The sequence below is a fragment of the Piliocolobus tephrosceles genome, chromosome 16, assembly GCF_002776525.5.
Source record: "Piliocolobus tephrosceles isolate RC106 chromosome 16, ASM277652v3, whole genome shotgun sequence".
In the NCBI taxonomy this organism is placed as follows: domain Eukaryota; kingdom Metazoa; phylum Chordata; class Mammalia; order Primates; family Cercopithecidae; genus Piliocolobus; species Piliocolobus tephrosceles.
Genome location: NC_045449.1, coordinates 74,672,622 through 74,693,791, shown reverse-complemented (window position 1 = coordinate 74,693,791; position 21,170 = coordinate 74,672,622). Strand labels below are relative to the sequence as shown.

General features: G+C 55.1%; 1 protein-coding gene across 3 annotated transcripts in view; it reads right to left on the bottom strand.

Moving 5' to 3' along the window:
• RPTOR (regulatory associated protein of MTOR complex 1) overlaps positions 1-21,170 on the bottom strand; it is a 399,056-nt gene that overhangs the window by 37,553 nt on the left and 340,333 nt on the right. For all 3 annotated transcript variants that reach the window (XM_026455870.1, XM_026455869.2, XM_026455871.1), the window contains 4 exons: positions 17,239-17,357; positions 4,232-4,335; positions 3,422-3,605; positions 1,583-1,693 (listed from right to left, as the gene is read on the bottom strand). In XM_026455870.1, coding sequence (XP_026311655.1) covers positions 1,583-1,693; positions 3,422-3,605; positions 4,232-4,335; positions 17,239-17,357 — 518 coding nt within the window. The remainder of the gene's footprint in view (positions 1-1,582; positions 1,694-3,421; positions 3,606-4,231; positions 4,336-17,238; positions 17,358-21,170) is intronic.

The following is a 21,170-nucleotide window of genomic DNA, read 5'->3' as shown; positions in this document are numbered from 1 at the left end:
TCATGCCACCGCAGGTAAGCCGGGGTGAGCCCGGAGGGGACGCCACCTCATGCCAGCGCAGGTAAGCAGCGGTGAGCCCGGCAGGTGGGCCTGGTGAGGGGCTTGCTGACTAGGACTGAATCCAACTGCCTGAATGATCTCCCGGGGTTTGTTTCTTTAATACTTTTCCCCCGACTCTAAAGGTGCTTCAGGCTTAGGGCAGAAACTGCAGAAGAGACACAAAAGAAGCCCGATTCAGTGCCGTCGTGGACGGCACCGTTTGCCAGTCTCTAGTCAGGAGCAGGCTCTTCTGGTCTCCGTCGTGTGCACATCTGTGTCTGCACATGGGAAGCACAGCTCTGACTGTTCTGCGATCCGGGTTCTTGGTCGGCATTGTTTCTTTTTAAGGAATGTTGTCATGAGCACTTCCTTAGGACACTATTTTTAATGTTTAACTTTTCAGTAGCTCCAATAATACCTCATCAAATATTTCATAACTTTTTAACTATTCACGCTCTGTGGACATTTAAGTGAATCTCAATTTTCATTCTTATAAACAACACAGAAGTCATCTGTGTCTCTGATTATTTTCTCAAGACAGTATTTTAGGAGAGTCATGACCGGGTCAAAGGGAATGGCTATTTAAGGTGTTCGATGCTTCCTGGCAAGACGCTTTCTAGCACAGCCGGGCCACTGTCCACCCAGGTTCATTGGAGAAGTGGGAGGCGAACTGCTCTCTCTCTGCAGTAAAGGGCTCAGTAGTTCAAGCTTTACGGCTTGCCTGCCTCAGGGGCTGCCTGATGGTTCTGTGTTTTTATGAACAGAAATCAGCATTCACTATGAGTACAGGAACACAGGGGCTGAGCTGTCGTGGGGTCTAAATACCATTCACGGAGATGACTAAGATGCAAGCTTGATACACAATCGAGCATAAGCTGAGAGTTTCAGCTTTCAATTACGTATGAGGGAAGAGGAAGGTTTTCTCGGAATGTGCTTTAGATTTACAAAAAATCTCCACGAGCTCCTGCCGGACCCTGGCAGAGAGGTGAGCACCGGGACTGTGCTGACAGAGCAGCTCCCGCCCTGGCCCTTGAAGAGGCCCAGAGCCGCCGCCCTGCCCCAGCCTGCAGGGCCAGAGCCACCGCGTCCACAGCACGCGGCACTTGTCAGGGCTGTGTCAGGGTTGAGCCTCAGAGATGTCTTGTGGTGTAACCGCAAACGCACTGGGATTGGCTGCAGCAGGCTTGGTCTAACAGTCCCCAGACCTCTGTGCCACCCAAGCGTGGCCTCGGGGTGGGCCTCATGTGATCCTCATCGTTAGGGAGTGGGGAGGCCTGTAGTGACCCTGTCAGTTAAGGCAAAGTGACACCCGTCACACTGGCAAGCTCTGGCAAGGCAGGTTTTCTCTTTTTGTTCGGCAACAGGAAGGTAAATGAAGTCTGTTTCTTTTGGGGTTCTACCTTGACCGTGAACACCACTACCACTACCACAACCACAACAGCGACACTCCCACAGCCACAAGCCCTGAGTGTTTATGCTCAAAGACGTGGGACGGACACACGCTCGCTAGGACTCTACTCTCAACCCCGTGCTCCGGGCGCACCTTCATGACGGGCTGGGCGAAATAGCGGGCGCTCCAGTCGCAGAACCCCGTCTGCACCGTGGCGGAGATGAAGCTTTTGTGTCCAGCAGCATCGTCTGCGTCGTCCGCAGTCTTCAGGGTTTAAGCAGGAGGGGTGGAAGGAAAAAGAAACACCAGTCAGTCATGCCACTCTTAAGCTCAAAAGAGCTCCAGCAGGGGACAAAGGCATTCCGGGAGCTCTGGGCTGCCCCTAAGGACGGCACTTCTGTGCTCTGCTCACTTCCACATCCTGGTGACCGAGAACCCCTGAACATCTGGCCCGGGACAGGAATTGAAGGGCCCGGGCTGTGAAGCGTGAGCCACGTTTGTCCCATCATCCCCAGGGCCGACCCAGCACAGCTCCCAAGTCAATTCTAGCTGACTGTCCAGACAGTGCCACGTGCGTCCCTGTGTGCTGGTCTATCAACCCCAAAAAGCCTCCGCCGCGTGGTCCCAGGACGGCTCCCCTGATGGCCCCGTGACAGCAGGCTGAGAGCGCGGACTCCGTGTGAAGTGGCCGGGACGGAGCGTGCGGCTGTGCAGGCTGGCTGGCTCCCAGCCCCTGGAGAAAGAGGGTGTGAAGCTCAGGAGGACTGAGCTTTGGGTGTTTCCTGTTGTGGAACGTGCGGCGGCCAGGGCTGTCAGAGTCTGTGTGTGTTTGTGCAGTGAGGCTGGGCACCAGGGGTCTCCTGTGCCATGCCATATGCGTGGGGGTGGGCCTGCTGGCATCTCTCCTGCTGTGTCTTGGCACAGGGAGCTCCCCAAGATCCCAGGGCAGGTGCAGTGAGAAGTGCATCCCCCCAACCCTAGGCAGCAGCTCTGGCTCTGCAGTGAGAGCCATGGCCCAGGGCGGGGTCGGGTGGGGGCGCTGCACGTGCCAGTGGCACTGCTCCCCAGGACCGCGGCCTCCTGTCCCCATCAGGGGCTGGCCAGGAGGCTGAGCCTGCACTTGGGGCTTGGTGGTGGTTCTTGCTCCTCCTCTGCCAAGACACGGAAAGTCCAGGTGGGCTGGGGCTGAGCAGCACCTGTGGGGACCTGCCCGTTCCTGCTGTGACAGCTCTTCTACCCCAACACGGCCATTCCTGCTCCAAGGCACCCTGCAAGGTGGCCACTAACTTCTTTTAAAATCACTGAATGACCAAGCGAGCCCTGGACCCCACTCCGTTGCTGAGCTGATCATCTGTCAGAACCCGGAGCAGCTGGGTGTGCTGGGTGCGCCCTGAACCACCTTCCTGAGCCCCGGTGCCCTCAACTGACAAAGTGGCAATACCTGGACGAGACAGCCGAGGTCTCCAGACCAGCTGCCACCTCACAACGCTCACACAGCCCCAGCAAAACAAAGCACACATTCCTCTCTCCAGAAATTTCTTTTTCAACTTAGTTAAAGGCAAAGAGAGCGCACCTATTTATGCAGTGTACTTGGACGTTCACAGAAAAGACAACACATTCAGAACAAACGCTCTGCAGTGCGTCTGCCCCTGAGGGGACGCAGAGTGCTGTACGCCCAGGAAGTGGGGAGCCGGGTAACTCTACGCTCCTGTTTCATTACATGGAAGGTGCCAAGAATGGTGAACCCAGAACCAGGGGCGGAGAACCGGACACACCTGGCAGTCCTCCTAAAGAGTGCAGGCAGAGGGGTGCACGAGCGAGGGCCAGCGCCCGGGTCTGCAAAGGCAGAGAGCGGTCCACAGACCCCGGACAGCAGGGTGGGTCCTGCCCCATCCCGTGGCGACGTAAACAGCCTGAGGCCGAGGCCATGAGCCCCCATCTGAGAAGCAACGCTCTCAGCGTCCAGATCACGAGGCAGCCGGGGCTCCGTACCTGCTCTGGGCCCTTGTCGAACATCTTCCGTGTCCGGGGGAACTGGTGGGAGTGAGGGGTGTACTGCGCCCCCGCGGGGCCTGTGGTGCCCGGCCGGCCAGAAGGCAGGTCTCGGCTGACCGGCTGCTTGGCTACGTCGTTGGTCAGGCTGGAGCTGCTGGTGCTGGACGCTGGAGGGGAGCCCCTGCCATTGGGAGAAAAACAAACACTGCATTCTCTGCGGAGTCTGGGGCTTCGAGAGGAAACATGGAACAACCTTCTGGGCCACCTGCACCCTCCCAGGTGCCACCAGCAGGGTGTCCTCAGTCGCCCGCACACCAGCTGCTGGTGCCGAGCCCATGCTGCTCAGGTGCCTGCCTGGCAGGGGGCAGGGGTGTCCTTCATTGAACTCCAGCACCCTGGAAGGTGGTGTGGACAGCACGAAACCAGCTCAGAGCCGAGTGGGCCGGGATGCCCGAGCTCAGCGCACAGCAATGCCATGTCCTGAGGTGCAAACACCTGTTGGTCACCCACTCGGAGATCTAGATCCCCTCTTAAGAACTCCGAAAGGCCACAGAGACCAGGCTTAGTTCAACTTTTGCTGAGACGATGTGCAAATGAAGGGTTTCTCAAGATAGGGGAGAGCTCAAGGCAGGGTACCGGGGTGTCAGAGAGAGAAAGGGAAAGAGAACGCCCATTAGAGAGGGGGGAGGAGACGAAGCCAAGACAGGGCGGGGAAGGAGGAGGATGGGGAGGCCGGCTCAGGGAGAGCTCAGCCCGTGGGGCCCTGGTCACCACCGTGGACCCGCAGGCTGAGCGGGTGGCACTTACCCCGCCTGGTGGATGTGCACACCCTTGTTGGTGGGGCTGGCAGGGGCCGACTGCGTGAGGGAGGAGGTGTCCAGGACGCGCTGCGGCCGGGCATTCACGGTGGCCTAGGGGCGAAGGCACGGGGGTGTGAAGGTCAGACGGGACGCGCTCCGTGGAGGCCGCCACAAGAAGCAGAGGCTGGTGGCTGCCGTGGAGCCGCTTCAGTCCCAGAAAAGGCCTTTGGCTGAGGAAGCGCCAACACCAATGGAAGGCCCCAGCTGGATTCCCCCCAAACGCAACCCTGAAGCTCAAAGGGCATATTCTTTACTCTTAGAGGACACGCACCCGCTGGGCAAGCCCTGGCGTGGCCGTGGGAGCCGGGACGTCTGGGGAGGAAGCTCTGCCTGAGGCTCCTAAGGAGTCAGGGCCTGAAGCCTCTGAGATGGACGAAGGCCCACCCTCCTCACCTTCCCTGCCAGAGGGGCGGCTCCTGGGCGGCCTCAGGGTCCTCCCCCTTGCCTGAGGCTGGGCCTCTGCACCGTCCTGGCCTTGAGTCTGGTGCTCCCCAACACCTCAGCTCTCGGGTCAGAGGCTGCCAGTTGAGGCCCGGGAAGAATTCACCAGCCATTCTCTTTCTGGAGCTGGGTGTCAGTGGCATTCGTGGAGGGTCAAGGAGGGCTTCATCTACCCAGGACCTGGCTGGTGGGCACGGGGTGGAAAGCCACCACAGCCCGAGGCCTCCACGCAGGCCACTGTTTACACCCCCGTGTTCCTGAGGAGGCCATGGAAACCGCCCAGGGTGCAGCACCATCAGGGAATGCCTGCAGAGGGCCTGGGCTCTCTCCAGCGGCAAAACGGGCTCTGCTGCCTCGGCCGCGATGGGGCCTGGAACTCAAGACTGCCCTCAACACCCCCCTGGCCGAGGGGCTGTGGTCATCCTTCCCCATGGGCGCACATGGGTGGTGCCAGGTGCACTGCATGGACGGGGTACCTTCATCTCCAGGACAGACGTGGCTGAAACCTGCCCTGGGGAGGGACACGCTGTCAGGGGGAGGGGACGGCTGCTCCCGGGGGGGTGGGGAACAGGGTGGTGCACCACTGGCACAGCCTAGCGGGCAGCATGAGGCTCCAAACCACCCCTTCAATGCAGCCATCTGCAGATGAAGCTGAGACCCTGGGCTCTGTGAGCCTCCTGCCACAGACACCTGCAGGGCTTGAAATTCTACCACAGAAAAAGATTTGTACCAGCTTGAGCCCTGGCATTCAGGGGGTAAGTGGCTTTGCTTTGAATTTTTAAGCAGGTTTTCTGGGGGTCTGGAGACCAACTCTCGGCGTTAGTGAGCATCTGTGAGAAACCAGGCAAGCCAGGGCGTGTGCTGCCCGGCCGCCGCCGGGACCTCGCGAGGGCCCAGCTGCTTCGGGGTGGTTTTGTTCTGAATGCACTGCGCAACGTGGGGGCTGTGGGTCCCATTGGGTTCTGGACTCCAGAGGCTGTGTGCGTTCGGACGGGCCTGATGGTGCCAGGGCAACCTCCTTTGTGATCAGGAGGACAGGGCCAGCTGCTCTGTGAAGGTGCCCACCGATCCCGCAGGCACGAGCCATTCCCTGAGTGCCGGCCCATCCCAGGCTGCGCTCCAGTCAGACAGAACCCCGTCCTGCAGATCCGCATCCGCGTGGAGCCTGCACTGTCTCACAGCCTTTTCTTTTTTTGAGACGGAGTCTCGCTCTGTCGCCCAGGCTGGAGTGCAGTGGCCGGATCTCAGCTCACTGCAAGCTCCGCCTCCCGGGTTCACACCAATCTCCTGCCTCAGCCTCCCGAGGAGCTGGGATTACAGGCACCGCCACCATGCCTGGCTACTTTTTTGTATTTTTAGTAGAGATGGGATTTCACCGTGTTAGCCAGGATGGTCTCGATCTCCCGACCTCGTGATCCACCCGCCTTGGCCTCCCAAAGTGCTGGGTGTCTCACGGCTTTTAATTATTCACTTAGAAGTTAGGAACCTTGAACCTGCAATTCAGCCAACAGAACACCAAGGAAAACAAAACAACCCTGCAGTCTTCACTCATGTAACATCGACGCTTCCCAGATCACCCTTTCCTTCAAAACGCAAATAGCAAGAAAATGGAACCATAACTCGTCTTGAAGCAACGTTCCTATTTTATAAACGACAAGAGTTGTTCTTTCTGAACTTGTTTTGTTTTGGTATTAAACTATTTGGCCAGCCCTAGACACACACAACCACCCCACAAAACCTGCCAGGCATATGATCCCTTCAAAAGTCTAAAAAGAGAAAAGCAAGTTCTCGACTCTGAACTTTACATGTGCCTTCTCAAAATGTCTGGAAAAACAGTGGGAGGTGACGGGGAAGACAGAAAACTTCTGGAGTTGAAATGAAGCCTTCAGCAAAACCCACACAGGCTCAGACGCTCACGGAGCACAAAGGCTCAGGCGCTGCTGGGCTGAGGCGGGTGACTCAGGAGCCCTGGGGTGTCCCGCTCAGCTGCCCGGGGTCTGTGCAGCTCCTGCCCCTGCCACCCTGCAGGGAAGCGCCCGCGGGAGCACCGTGTGGGAGCCGTGGTGACGAACCCTCTGCTGTGTCCACTCTTCTGGGAAGAGAACTGATCCTGGCCTTGGCAGGAATTCTCGCAGCCCCTGGGGTTATGAGATCATCCTGCTTTCACATGGCTTGTACCTGTGGCTGCTGTCACAAAACTAATTTTCTATCACTTTTGGAAATCTCATGAGAGATGGACACACACCTGGTTCAGGAACCACCCCCATCACCCCCCGACTGATCAGTGTGGTGACCACAGGGTGCCAGCCTGGAGGAAGCCTTCTTTTAGCCGTGCACTTCCTATTTGTTCAACAAAGATTTACTCAGCGTTGATTGTGCTGGATGTGGGGCCAAGACTGTGAACATGAGCAGCACGTCCCTCGGAGGTGACCTGGCAGACCTGCCTGCCTGTGGTGTTGGTGTGAGGACAGGACGCTCAACGAGCAGGGGCTGCGGGGCGCGGCTAGGGCAGGGGCAGAGGAGGAGCAGGGAGAGTCCTTTCTGCTGGTCCCTGCCACCATCTTAGCGCAGCACCAGGAAGGGTGAATAGAGAAGGCATGGCGCCGGCAGAGGCTGGGTTTGGAGGTGCAAACTGGAGGGCTGAGTGCAGCCCACATAGCCTTAGTGTGGGCCCAGGCCTGCCTCGAGGACACAGTGCCCTTCTCAGCGTGTACACCCCCAGAACCCCAGCTCGCTCACAGCCTGCAGTGGTCTAGGGTGTGCAGACACGCCCTCTAGGGAGGTCTGAGTCCAGAGAGGACGGCAGCTGTAAGACGGTCAGGGTGACGGCTACGAGACAGGGCCATTCTTCCACTCCCCAAGCCAACCTTCAGCGGTGGCAAATAGGACTTTGCTAACAGTGAAATTCTCAGCACAGATGCTCTCTTGGGCCAGTGTACACATAAACACTCTCGGAAGATGGCGTCCCGGGCATCTTTTATCCACCCCTGCCTGTGTGCAGCTGGTGGAGTGGGGATTGTCTCCTGTTCCGGGAGTGCCACCTCACAAGGACACGGGGGGTCTGAGCCAATGCAGATAAAAATACCGTGCATTTCAGAGACGTGGACAGTGAATTTTCCCACTGGGTCTTGACACAGTCAGGGCTGTGGATGCCAGCGTCAGCTTCTGGCTGCTCTATCTTGGGAGGAAGTGGAGTATTTCAGAAATGTTCCTGTTAATTTTATATCGAGGATCTGGACTCATGTGTGAGAAACTCTTAAAAAGGGATTCCCAGAGGATTATCCAGAGGCACTTTGGGGCTAAGAATAGCGCAGAGGCTGCGGGCTGCTTGGTGGGGGAGAAGAAGCCCCTGCAAAAGCGTGTGCTGCTATTTCTTCAAGTCATTTTTCTGCAAACCGCGTTTCCTAGATACATCCTACGACCTCTTCCTTTGGAGAAGTAAGTCCTGGGTATTATTCCGTTAAAGCAACATGGTGACTCTTAGCTAGCTGCCCAGTAGTTACAAAGGAAGCCTTAAGGATTTTCACTTGGCATCACGGCGCCCTCAGTCCTGGGTGCTGCGGGAAGAGAACTCCACACCAGTGGAGGCCGAGGTGTCTCAGCCCACCAGCTCCCTCCCTCCTCAGAGCCAGGCGTGAGGGAAGGCTCGGGAGGTTCTGGAGTTGCTGTGGCCTTTCTTCCACAGAGGATGGTGAGATGGCCAAGGAGGTGACGGCGACAGACACGGGTGCCGACAGTGCAGCTTGCTGTGTGGATCCCTCTCTGCATCCGGGCGGCACAGGGACAGGGCTCTGCACTTCTTACCACAGCCCTAGTGGGGTGGGGGTCGTACCACGATCCCAGTTTTAAGTTTTAGACATGGAGAGATGCAAGCTGAGAGGCATGAAGTCACTGGCTGAAAGCCGGCAGAGCTAGAATGGGGCTCAGGGCAAAGCTGGTGCTGTCCCTGCCTGGAGGAGCCTCAGGCCCTAAGAGCCAGCCTAGTGCCTCGTGGCTATGAACCCCTGTGGGGGTGCCTGAGTGGCAGCCGCTGCCTGCAGCTGCACAGAACAGTTTCATGCAGAACAGATTCCTGGCCACCACCCCAGAGCCCGGAGTCCGCATCTCCACAGGGGAACAGGGCATCTCCGTCTGCACGGGCTCTCCAGGGGCGCTTCCGCTCTAGCTGGGCAGGGGCCCACGGGCCGGCATTGGGCAGCGTGGCTCTAAGGCAGGGCCACGTCTGATTCTGTAGCTAATCCAGGCTGATGCTGCCCTCGTTCCCCAGGTCTGCAGGGAGGGGAATGAGCATGCACATGAAAAGCTTTCAAGCCGTAGACGTGACGTGTACAGGCTGTTCATTAGTGCTGCTGGTGTGCCACATTCCTGGGGTGGCTCTTCCCACTGTTCTGAGCATCCCTCCTTTGGGTGGAGGTGCAGGAACTAAGACAGGTGAGGCGAAAGCTCGCTGAGGATGCAGAGGGTGTGCGTGCCTGTGGCTTGGTGGGAGAGGCAGTCGGACACTTCCACGCAGCAGGTTACCACTGAAACCAGGCACGGGTGGGACGGGCAGCACGGCCTTCAGGGGCTGGAGGTAGAGCTCACCATTCCCGGAGGGGCCCTGAGCTGGGAGAGAGCCCGATGGCTTCAGAGAGGTGTGGTTCTAGAGGGAGGGATGACGGCGACAACAGAGAACTGTCCATCTCAGTTAAGGAAATGCTGTTTGATGAGATTAAAAAGAAATCAGAATATCTATATGCAGATCGGCTGAGATCACTGGAAGAGAAATTTCAGAGAATTTCAGAGGTAAAGACAATTTTAGCAAGTGCAGAACTACTTTGGTCTAGAAGCTAATTGCAAACATGCTGAATTAAGAAATCCTTACGATTCAGGCAGCTTGAGAGAACAGAGGGTAGGGACAAACAGACCGGGCTCTCTGGGTTCTAAGAGATGCTGTCAAGTAGGAGGAGAGAAAATTCTGGCATGACAGTCTGATTTTAAAAGAAATGTATCCATGGCCGGGTGCAGTGGCTCACGCCTGTAATCCCAGCACTTTGGGAGGCCAAGGCAGGTGGATCACTTGAGGCCATGAAGTCAAGACCAGCATGGCCAACATGACGAAACCCTGTCTCTACTGAAAATACAAATATTAGCTGGGCATGGTAGTGCGTGCCTGTAATCCCAGCTACTCAGGAGGCTGAGGCAGAAGAATTGCTTGAACCTGGGAGATGGAGGTTGCAGTGAGCTGAGATCGCACCACTGCACTTCAGCCTGGGTGACAGAGTGAAACTCAGTCTCGAAAAAAAAAAAAAGAAACCTATCCATGAGTAACTCACAGTACGAAAGCACGAAGCCAGGTGTCAGGCTTAGGATGTTTAGTGCTTTGGCATATGCTTTCCTGGGTATCTCAATCTTTATTTTCACTCTCTTTTGTACTTTTTTTTTGAGATGGGGTCTCGCTCTGTCACCCAGGCTGGAGTCCAGTGGTGTCATCTAGGCTTACTGCAACCTCTGCCTCCTGGGTTCGAGCAATTCTTGTGCCTCAGCTTTCTGAGTAGCTGGGACTACAGGAGTGTGTCACCACACCCAGCTAATTTTTGTATTTTTAGTAGAGACTGTTAACCAGGCTGGTTTTGAACTCCTGGCCTCAAGTAATCTGCCCGCCTTGGCCTCCCACAGTGCTGGGATGCCTTTGCCCAAGTTTTCACTTGGGCCCACTGGCCTTGTTATGCCCATTCAGCCTGGCGGGCTGCGCTTGGCTCACACTGCTGGCCTGAATCTCACACCTGCCAAAGGCAAGCCAGGCGCAGAGTGGTGAGAGTGAATGCGGGGTCCAGCCACTGTGCAAGCCACACATTGCAGGGCAGCTCTAGGCACTGGCATAGGTGTCAGCTCCCTGCAAGGCTGTGGCTGGGCCAGGTGTACTACAAGCAGCTTCAACAGCTGGCACTGGGGACCACGGTGGCGCCTGGAAGCTTGGAGACACCAGGAACTGCAGAGCCCCAGAGATGGCATCACAGCCCTATCTTGGGGCGCTCCTAGGTCTGGGTTCCCTGAAGGGCCGCAGCTCTTCTCTCCTCTTCTCTCCTTCTTGTCTGCCACATGGCAAGCAAGGGGCATGTTTCAGCCCTGTTTTTGTTATAGCTCTTGTAGCCCTGCCATTTGGCAAGTCCTGAGTTCTTGTCCTGCGTCCAGGAAGAATGAGGTACATGGACAAGTGGAGGGTGAGCAAGCTGAAGAGGAGCTTTACTGAACAACAGAACAGTTCAGAGGAGACCCACAGTTGGTAACTCCTCTCCAGAGGCAGGTTGTCCTGATGAGTGTTCTGCTCTCAGCAGAAAGGAGACCCTGGAGCGGGTAGCTCCTTCTCGCAGCTGGTTTTCCTGACGTCTGCTTAGCTCTCAGCAGAGAGGAGACCCTGGAGTGGGTAGCTCTTCTCTTGAGGCAGGTCATCCCATTGTTTCCTCAAGTCTGGCTGAGTCCGGGGTTTTTATGGGCTTCAAAGGGGAGGAAGTGTGTGCTGACAGAGTCATGAGCAGCTACGGGCAGGCTCCGAAGAAGCACCATGAGTTCCCATCCTGGTCCATCAGCCCCGCCCCCAGGCTTCAGGCCATCCATGGCTTCAAGGTGGCACTTCACCGGGACCTGCCCCTTTCTGCCCAGGACCCTGCCATCATCCACAACACCCAGGCTGATTGTGCCGAGGGGCACCTGCAGGCTAGTGCCAAACTGCCCTCAGTCTCCCTCCCATGCTCGTTGGTGCCCAAAGTCCAGAAGGGGCTGAGGCAGCAGGAGGTTGGCATGTTAGCCCTGCCTCGAGCATGTGCACAGCTGGTGGGGTTGCAACAGCGCCTGGGTTCAGCCTTAACTTTGCTCCGAGACTGAAGTGGGTGCCAGGAGCAGGGAGAGGCCAGGCAATGGGAGTAGACACTTCCGAGCCTGCGGGGGTAGGGGTGCTTCCTGGGCCCCTGACAGCATGGAGGAGCCATGCCAGGTGGCTGCAGCTGCGCCTGGGAGGGTGGGGCTCCTGCCTGCTCCTGGCCCCCAAGAACAGAGATGGCTGGGTCTGGAGCCACAGCTGGATGGCTGCAGCTGTGCCTGGGAGGGTGGGGTTCCTGCTTGTTCCTGGTCCCCAAGAGCACAGACATGCGTGGATCCAGAGCTGTGGCTGGGTGGCTGCAGCTGCGCCTGGGGAGCATGAGGCTCCTGCCCTGTCAATTTGGAAGGGAGTGGGGATTCCTCCTGTTCCTGCCCCCTGCCAGCTTCGTGGAGCACGCGGCCCTGGCCATGCCTCTCCAGCTGTGGCTGACGTCATGGCAGTGGCTGCTCCAAGACATGCTGCCACTGCCATCAATTTGACCTTTCGTTAAGTACACTCATTTCTCATCTCTGTCTGCATGTATGGGTCCTGCAATAGAGGCAGCAGCCAGTGCATGCACACACTCTTCACAGCATCAAGAGGCTGCAGCAGTGCTTCTAGGTGAGTTTGTGCATTTATGCTCATACGTTTTCTCATAAATTATAATATAAGCAGTGATCATGAGCATGTGTGCCCTGACAGGTGACCACCTGTAGCTTGAAGGTTCTTTCTTGGCATTGTCCTAAAACCACAGGGTGAGAACTGCTGGGGCCACAGGCAGGCTCCTGAGGACCATCAGTCCTTTCTTTCTACTTCTACAATAGTCTGAAATTTTCCTCAAAAAAAACCTAAAAGCAGGCCAGGTGCAGTGGCTCATGCCTGTAATCCTGGCATTCTGGGAGGGAAATGTGGGCGAATGACTTGAGCCCAGGAGTTTGAGACCAGCCTGGGCAACATGGTGAACCCCATCTCTACAAAAAATACAAAAATTAGCTACGCATGGTGGTGTGCCTCTGTCGTCCCGGCTACTTGGGAGGCTGAGGTGGGAGGATTGCTTGAGCCCAGGAGGTCGAGGCTGCAGTGAGCCATGACTGGATCACTGAACTCCAGCCTGGGTGACAGAGCGACACCCTGTCTCAAAACAAAACAAATAACACCCCCAAAACTAAATCAAGGGAAAAGGAAGCTAAAAGCAAAATGAAAACCCCAAGCTCATGGAATGGGAATCGAAATACATCATACACACATGAAATCAGACTACATCTCTGGAGCTGTGTGGGTTCTCTCATACAGAGTTGGTGGCAATTTCTGTATTTGAATACAGAATTCTACGGGGCATTCCATAGTAATAAGGCTGTTTTAGATTCTGATGAACAAAAATTTGGCTCCAGAGTTAAATATCTAAAATAGGCTCGTTTCTCTGTAAAATGAAATTTAATCCCTTCAGTTCCTAGAGCAGGAAAATAAGGCATTTCTTGAAATTAAAATGAAGACAAGAAAGATTTATGTTTCCAAATGCTTTAGTAGCAATGTTTACTCTTGAACCCACACACACTTATATACACTCAGACACACACACACACACACACACACACACAAGCTCATGCTGCATTGTGCTATGTACAGCAAGGTCTCTAGCAGAGGCCTTCTCTTGACTCTGGTCTCCACTCCTCTGGCTGTGGCGTGTCTGCTGGAGTGATGGCTATGTGCCTTAAGGTCTGTGTGTCATTCTAGGACAGCAAAGCAGGCACAGAAGGCAAATGCCACTTTTATGGGGGTTTCTGGAGCTCAATCAGATAGCACAACAAGGTCCTGTGTTCGAGTTGCTGTAACCTGCTAACATGAAAGGCACATGCAAGTGCTTAACTGCCTTACCACGGGGGGAGAAGGGGGCAGGCCATCCAGCTAGACTACATGTCACGCACAATCCAAAAGGGTGCTGGGCTGTGGAGGCTGTGCTGGGACATTTGCTGCAAAGCAGACAGCAGTGGCTTCTGTGCCACACATGCTTGAGAGCTTCCTAGGAGGAGCTATTTAACAACTGGAGGCCAGGTCCACAGGAGTGCACTTCATAGTCCTTATATTTCAAGATTAGGCACTCGGATTACAGTTTAAAATAATTCAGGCTAATTTTTTAGTAAGGTTAAATACACTAAAGCCACTGAAAAATAAACTTAAATTGGCTGAATACTGATTTCATCACGATCAAAATACCCAAGAAGCTAAATTAATTGGGGGAAAATGATCAAACCTAAATAGCGCTGGCCTCCAACTGTGCAGTCAGGACAGAGCAGGGGTGGCCCATGGCCACCGCCATCCTGTGCCTCCAAGAGAAAAGAAGAGGCCACCAGACACTCTTGTGTGTCAGAGAACTGCCGGCTGAGACGGCGAACTGGCCATCAATTCTAAAAACTTAAACCATTTATCAATGTTCATAAAAAGCTTTTTGAATTATTTTAGTGAAAATGGCTATTTAAAACCCAACCTTGAAATTTTAAACTAAAAGTGGTAGAGGCTATTTAGAGTCTAAAAGGGCAGTGGTAAGTGGTAAGAACTGATTTTCCTTAATCCGTAGCAGGCACATGTGATGATTTCAGTCCTAATCCTCCAAGGCGTCAGCTCATCTCAGAGGCCTCGGGACCTGCTGCTCTGGCTTGGGGGCTCCACGGGTGGTTTCCTCAGGGGTGCCTGTGCAGTCTTACGACTTTCTTTCTTCCTTATTTCCTTCCTATCTGCTTTACTGCCTCCCCTTCTTGGTCTCAGACCATAATATGTAGCAAACATACATTTTTCAACATTATTTTAAAAGACACGGTCTCGCTCTGCCACCCAGGATGAAGTGCAGCGGCACAATCATAGCTCACTGTAGCCTCGAGCTCCTGGGCTCAAGGGATCTTCCAGCCTCATCCTCCTGGGTAGCTGCGTCCACAAGTGCTTGCCACCACACCTGGCTAACCTGTTACTGTTCTGTAGAGATGGGGTTTCACTGTTTCCCAGGCTGGTCTCAAAACACCTGGGCTCAAACAATCCTCTCACCCTGGCCTCCCACAGTGCTGGGATTACAGGTGTGAGCCACCGCACCCAGCCTAAGTTTTATTTTTGTATTTATCCTATTCTTAGTTTAAAAGCAAATAATTATATTATTTCTTAGTTTTCCTACCGCATAATGAAAACATTAACTTAATTGACTGGCTATTTTCAATAGGCCAGTGACACATAGAAGAAATTGGAGGAGACGGCCTGCTGCCTGGGGGTGAACGTCGCCAGGTGCCTGTGCAGCTGGCCACACCACACGGTGACGAAGGAAGCGGCAGAGTCCGCGGCAGGGATGCGGTGACGAAGGAAGTAGCAGAGCGGTCCGCTGCAGGAGGGGAGGCCGGTGCAGAATTAAACAATCTGGATCTTTCCAAGTTGGCCAATAGGCTACTTGTGACTATTACCTGTGATACGATAAAGAACAGGCTGGGTGCAGTGGCTCACGCCTGCAATCCCAGCACTTTGGGAGGCCAAGGCAGGCAGATCATGAGGTCAAGAGATCGAGACCATCTGGCCAACATGATGAAACCCCGTCTCTACTGAAAACACAAAAATCAGCCAGTGCAGTGACTCACGCCTGTTGTCCCAGCTACTCGGGAGGCTGAGGCAGCAGAATTGCTTGAACCTGGGAGGCGGAGGCTGCAGTGAGCTGAGATTGTGCCACTGCATTCCAGCCTGGCAACAGAGCGAGAATCCATCTCAAAATAAATAAATAAATGAATAAAAGAATTGAAGCAGCAGCAACTGTAGACAGTAAGGTGATTTCAACCTGTCAGAAATAAGACATAACTAGACCAACAGAAAATAACTTAGTTGAAGGAGCCGAAAGCCACACAAGTATAATATCCGCAAAAGGAGCTGAGGAGCTGCAGGAACCCTGGCTTGACAGCCGGCCAGGACCCAGAAGGCCGCAGCAAATGAGAAGGGAGACTCGACAGCTCACTTGGAAAAAGCAATGGAAGAGGATGGAAAGCCGTGGCTCCTCAACCCTGCAGACCCTGGCAGTGAGTGACACCCAAGTCAACTCCGCAGCCGGGTCAGATGAAGACGGAGAACACCGCAGAGGCTGCAAGACTGTGGCCTTTCCCTGCATTTTTCTTGCAACGTTTCTGTAAGCTTTTGAAGTTTTATCAAAAAGTTACAAAAAATTTTTTAAGTGCTATGAGTGACTTCTAATTCCATGTAAATCATCCAACTTCCATAAGCAACTAGAAAATCAGGAAAAATACTGTAAACAGTTGTTTTCGGACACTGGGTGCTGGGTGTCGCAGGCCTGTGATCCCTGAGAAAAGGGAAATAAACAGCTGCCCTGTGTCCAGCTTGAACGTGGTTTCAGGCAGTCCCAGGCCACGACGCAGAGAGGGTGAGCCCAGCACTTTCAGGGAACAGGAGACAGAGACCAGGGCTCCAGGGAGGCTGAGGTGGCGAGAATTTGCAGGACAGAGCACTGGAGAGGGGAAAGCTTCCAAGGTCTGCAGGGGAGGCCCCCAGAGTCTTTGACTAAGTGCTCATCTGCTCACGGTAGACTGACAACCCATGAGGCAGAGAAAACACAGCGGGAAGGTGGTAGACCAAACGCCCAGAGCTCACAAAAGGGACCGAGAAGAGTTTACAGTCCCCAAAGAGAAAGGACTAAAATCAATGATCTCTGCTTCTACCTTAAGAAACTAGGATGAGAAGAGCAAATTAAACTCAAAGTAAGCAGAAGAAAGCAAGCTTTACTGATGAAAGCGTCAATCAATAAAATGGAAAACGGCCAAACAACAGAGAAAAACCAATGAAACCAAAAGCTGATTCTTTGGAAAGCTCCCTTTAGCTAGAATGGCCATGAATAAGAAACCATTAGCTAGACAGGTTTTGAATGAGTCAAAAATCACTGCTATTAGAAATGGAAGAAAAGTCTGGGTGTGGTGGCTCATGCCTGTAATCCTAGCACTTCAGGAGGCCAAGGCAGGAGGATCACTTGAACTGAGGAGTTAGAGACCAGCTTGGGCAACACACTGAGACCCTGTCTCTAAAAAAAAATTTAAAAATTAGCTGGGTGTGGTGGTGTGCACCTGTAGTCCCAGTTACTTCCAAAGCTGAGGTGGGAGGACTGCTTGAGCCCAGGAGTTGGAGGATACTGTGAGCCGTGATCAGGTCATTGCATTCTAGTCTCGACAGAGTGAGACTCTGTCTTAAAAAATAACAAAAAACAGGTGCGGTGGCTCACGCTTGTGATCCCAACACTTTGGGAGGCTGAGGCAGGAGGATCCCTTGAGCCCAGGAGTTCAAGACCAGCCTGAGCAACACAGACCGACCCTGTCTCTTATAAATAATTAAGAAAGAAAAAAAAAAATGGAAGAAGGGCCAGCACTGTAGCTCACTCAGACATCAGAGGATCCTGAAAAATAATGGCAGTCCTCAGTCCTCCCCTAATTGCCTTGACGGGGGTCAGTAAATCCAGCACCCTGCCCACATGAGAGCGGCACAGACAGTGTTCAGGGTGTACTGTACATCTCCAGATTCAAGATGTTTGCTGAAGCTCGCTTTATTTTCTAAACCGTGGTGTGGACCCGGGCACGCCTGGGGTTCCTCGTGTGCACACTCATAACCGAGAACCAGCAGCTGGAGCGCGGTGGGGAGCGCCCGGCACATACCTTGTAGGCGATACTGTTGAGCACTTTCATGGCCACGTCTGAGACCTCTGGATAGGGGTCAGCAGCCAGGTGCAGCAGGACTCTCCAAATCTGAGTGTAAACGCTATTAAAGGAAACTCCTGAGAGAGAGAAATGGAAGACGTTTTAGTAGAAAGTAGCTGCCAACGAGGCTCCTAAGGCAGCTGCATTTTCTGAAACCCTAACCCTGGTATCGGAAGTGTTGCTTTAAAGAGTCAAGGTTACAGGAAGCTCCCATTTTGTTATTCTGGCAATGGGTCCCGAGATTCAAGAATCTTAGCTGATCACTAGGTTTGATCACACGGATTCATCTTCTGAGGCTGAATCTTTCTAAAAGGAAAACTGCATGGGAAAGGGTGTAACTTTCCTTGAAATGCCTCAGCGGATCAGAGGGCACGACCACACCCCTGGAGGAGCATCTGATGTCACGTCCTAGATTTCCAGGAGCCTCCGCGGCCCACGGGTAATGTTACATGTGGCGTGGACGTCTACACCGCATCAAGTTCAGCACGTGCTGCTTTGCACTGTGACCCAGAGAGCGCTTCCCGCCCACCTCTGCGCACCTCCTGCCCACCTCCGCGCGCTGGCCCTGCCCACCTCCACGGGCCTCCTGCCCACCTCTGCGGGCCTCCTGACCACCTCCGCGGGCCTCCTGACCACCTCCGCGCGCTGGCCCTGCCCACTTCCACACACGCCTCCTGCCCACCTCCGCGTACTGGCCCTGCCCACCTCCACGCACCTCCTGCCCACCTCTGTGCACGCCTCCTGCCCACCTCCGCGCACCTGCTGCCCACCTCCGTGTGCGCCTCCTGCCCACCTCCACGTGCTGGCCCTGTCCACCTCCACGCGCCTCCTGCCCACCTCCACGTGCTGGCCCTGTCCACCTCCACGCGCCTCCTGCCCACCTCCACGTGCTGGCCCTGTCCACCTCCGCGTGCCTCCTGCCCACCTCCACGTGCTGGCCCTGCTTTGAGATGCTGGGACTTCACGAAAGGTTGATGTGCTGTGACTTCTGTCCCTAAGCCTCTCCCGACTCACCCGACACTTGATACAAGGTCCTGTGCTGCTCGCTCGGATACAAAGACAGACAAGGCAGGACACAGCAGGGACTCAGACTCATTCATAAATAACAACGGTGAGTCATGGGCACGGAGGGAAGCGCTGAGGCTTTGTCGGTGTGGCTGCTCGGTCCTACTTAATTCCCCAGCAATCCTACAGGCAGGTATCACCCCAGCATCACCGAGGAAGGTGAGGCCCAGAGGATGAAGGATGTGAACGCATACCCTTCAGACCTTTGAGCCATGCCACATCCACGACACCGTACAGCCTCAGAGTGACGCAGGAAGGAGCAAGAGTGACTCCTCCTGTTGGCAGTGGGCTACAAGGTGAAGGGTGGGAAGGCCTGGTGGAAGAGGCACAAAGGAGCCGGGCTTTGAGGGGAAGGAGGATCATTCTCTGGGCAAAGGAGGGATGGAGCGAGGGTGGGTAGCACAAACAAGATCTAAGACATTGAACAATAAAACGCAGAGGTGATGGGGATGCGGAGCCTTGGGGTATACTCCACAGAAGCCTGGAGGAGCAAATCAGAGATTGCGGGCTAGGGGCTCTGAGCGCTTGGAAACCAGAAGGAAGGGGCAGGCACGGGCCACGTGGGGTCCCGGCGCAGTCAGCATTGGCCGAGGCCAGGGAGGAGGCTGATGGAGCAGGCATCGTGGAACCGGTGTCCATGCCATGCTAGACCCAGAGAGGCGGAGAAGGGAAGCAGCAATCCTGGTAGAGCCAGCAGGTCCAGCAAGGGCTGGGCCCAGGCACTGAGTGTGGAGGGCAGAGCGGGGCCAGGCGGTGCCTCCCCTGCCTGCGGGCACCAGGAGTGCCAGTTTCTGCCAGGCTTCGTCCCGGAGGCCAAGGTAGGCAGGGCCCTGCCCTTGGCACTGGGAGTTGAAAAGGGATCCAGCTACCATAGAACTCCATCTTCTTTATTTTTGGGGAAGCTGGACAATTTGCTGAGAAGCAAGTGCTTGTTCATTAGAGAGTCAAAGGATTTCGAGGTGTGATTCCAGGCCACCCGACTGTTGCTGAAAGAGCTTAAGCATCGAAAGCCAGTGGAGGACCTTGTCTCACTGCATGAACATGCTGTGCACGAGGAGTGGGTTCTGCATGGCCCGGTCAAGTCCACGGAGATGGAGGTGGGGTGCGAAACTCAATGTGTGCGTGGGTTCTGCAGATGCCCGCGGCCACCTATGGCTTCCGTTCAGAGAGCCTGAGATGGGCTCTCCTTCAGCTCCACGTATGGAGGGCCGGTGTCTACCCCTGCTGCACGCCCCCACTGTGAGTGCAGAGGTCAGGGAAGCCCCGTGCCCGTGGCTCCTGAAGAGGCCACTACGAGGAGTGCGTGTTGCAGTGAGTGAGCGTCTCCAGGACTGAGCCGTGTGGAATCAAGAGCTCAGCTGCCATCTGAGAGGTCACGCTGTGCCGCTGTGCGGCCCGTGCTGGAGTGAATCATGAGAGGCTGGGACCTCTTCTGGGAGCTGACATGTCTCATCCCACAGGGCAAGTTTATAGCCTTCAACTAAAGGAAGCATTCTTCCCAGGGACACGTCCCCCGCAGGTCTTGCCCATGCACGTATGCACCTGGCAGGCGGTCCCTGTGCTTCAGCCTTGCGCCCAGGAGGCGGCAGTGGGGATGTCTTGGGAGTCTAGGGCCCAAGCACACCTGGACTTCCGTGCCACGGCGCCACGCAGATGCACCTTCTGCTCAACTGTGGTGCTGCACCGCGTGGACTGGGACAGAACCGAAGCCTTCCAGCTCAGATGGCACAGCTCTGCAACAGCCGTGTGGATTCACAAGTAAATCTCAGAAATGTAAAACCAGTCCAGGCTCCGTGGGCACACTCCCTAGACTCTTCTCTATCCCAGCGGATGCCGGCTCCTAGGAACTGCTCCATGCAACACAAGGACATCGGCGATGGCTGTGTCCTCAGTTTTCTTAAAGAGTGGGCGGGTGGGCTAGGAGATTTGGCTTTGAATTCACCCCTGCAACAGGCCCTGGTAAGGAGACGTGGCCTCACTGGAGAAGTTTGCTTCCGCCTGGCTCCACAACACCCTCCACCGTGGGTGACAGCATGGTCCCACAAGACGTCTACTGATGACTGCCCGCCTGAGACCCACTCCCCTTGATTATTCTGGGGTCCTGGGATCCCCACAGCTGAGTAAGGCATTGAAGCAGCTCCCCGCGAGGCTAAGCCGCCAGGTGAAGGGGCTGTGAGGGGCAGCTGGCCTTATATGAGAACCCTCCTCACAAGACCTGGGGGCAGGGAGCAGGCTGCTGCGAAGAAGAGGGCACTGGGCACACCCGGAACCCAGGGCTGGCACAGCAGGAGGCCCCCTGCTCCCGGCTGCCCTGACAGAGTGCAAGGAGGGTGCAGGCTGGTGGCTGCTTGAGCATCACCCATGATGGGGGAGCCACAGACGTGGGCACCAGGGGTCTAGGTCAGGGCTCCACAGGACACTCCAGGAAAGGACCCTGGCACTGTGCGGGGCACTGCCGGGGCAGGGGGGATGAGATGGATTAGCTGCTATTGTCACCTAATTTTTAAAAACAGATTTTTATTACGGTTGGCCCTCTACATCCATGGATTCAACCAACCACAGATCGAAAATATTTGAAAACAAAAAAAGTAACACACGTTAAAAAAAAAAAAACAAAAAAAAAAAAAAAAAAAGAGAGCATAACCACGGCTGACACACTGCACTGGAGTTGGTATTCTGAGGAATCTGGAGACGATTCAAGCACGGTGGGGGACGTGTGTGGGGGACGCAAAGCTGTCACACCTTTCCCAGCAGGACTGAGCGTCGTGGGCCCTGGGTCCTTGGAGTCCTGGAGTCCCCCACACATACTGAGGGACGACGCTATT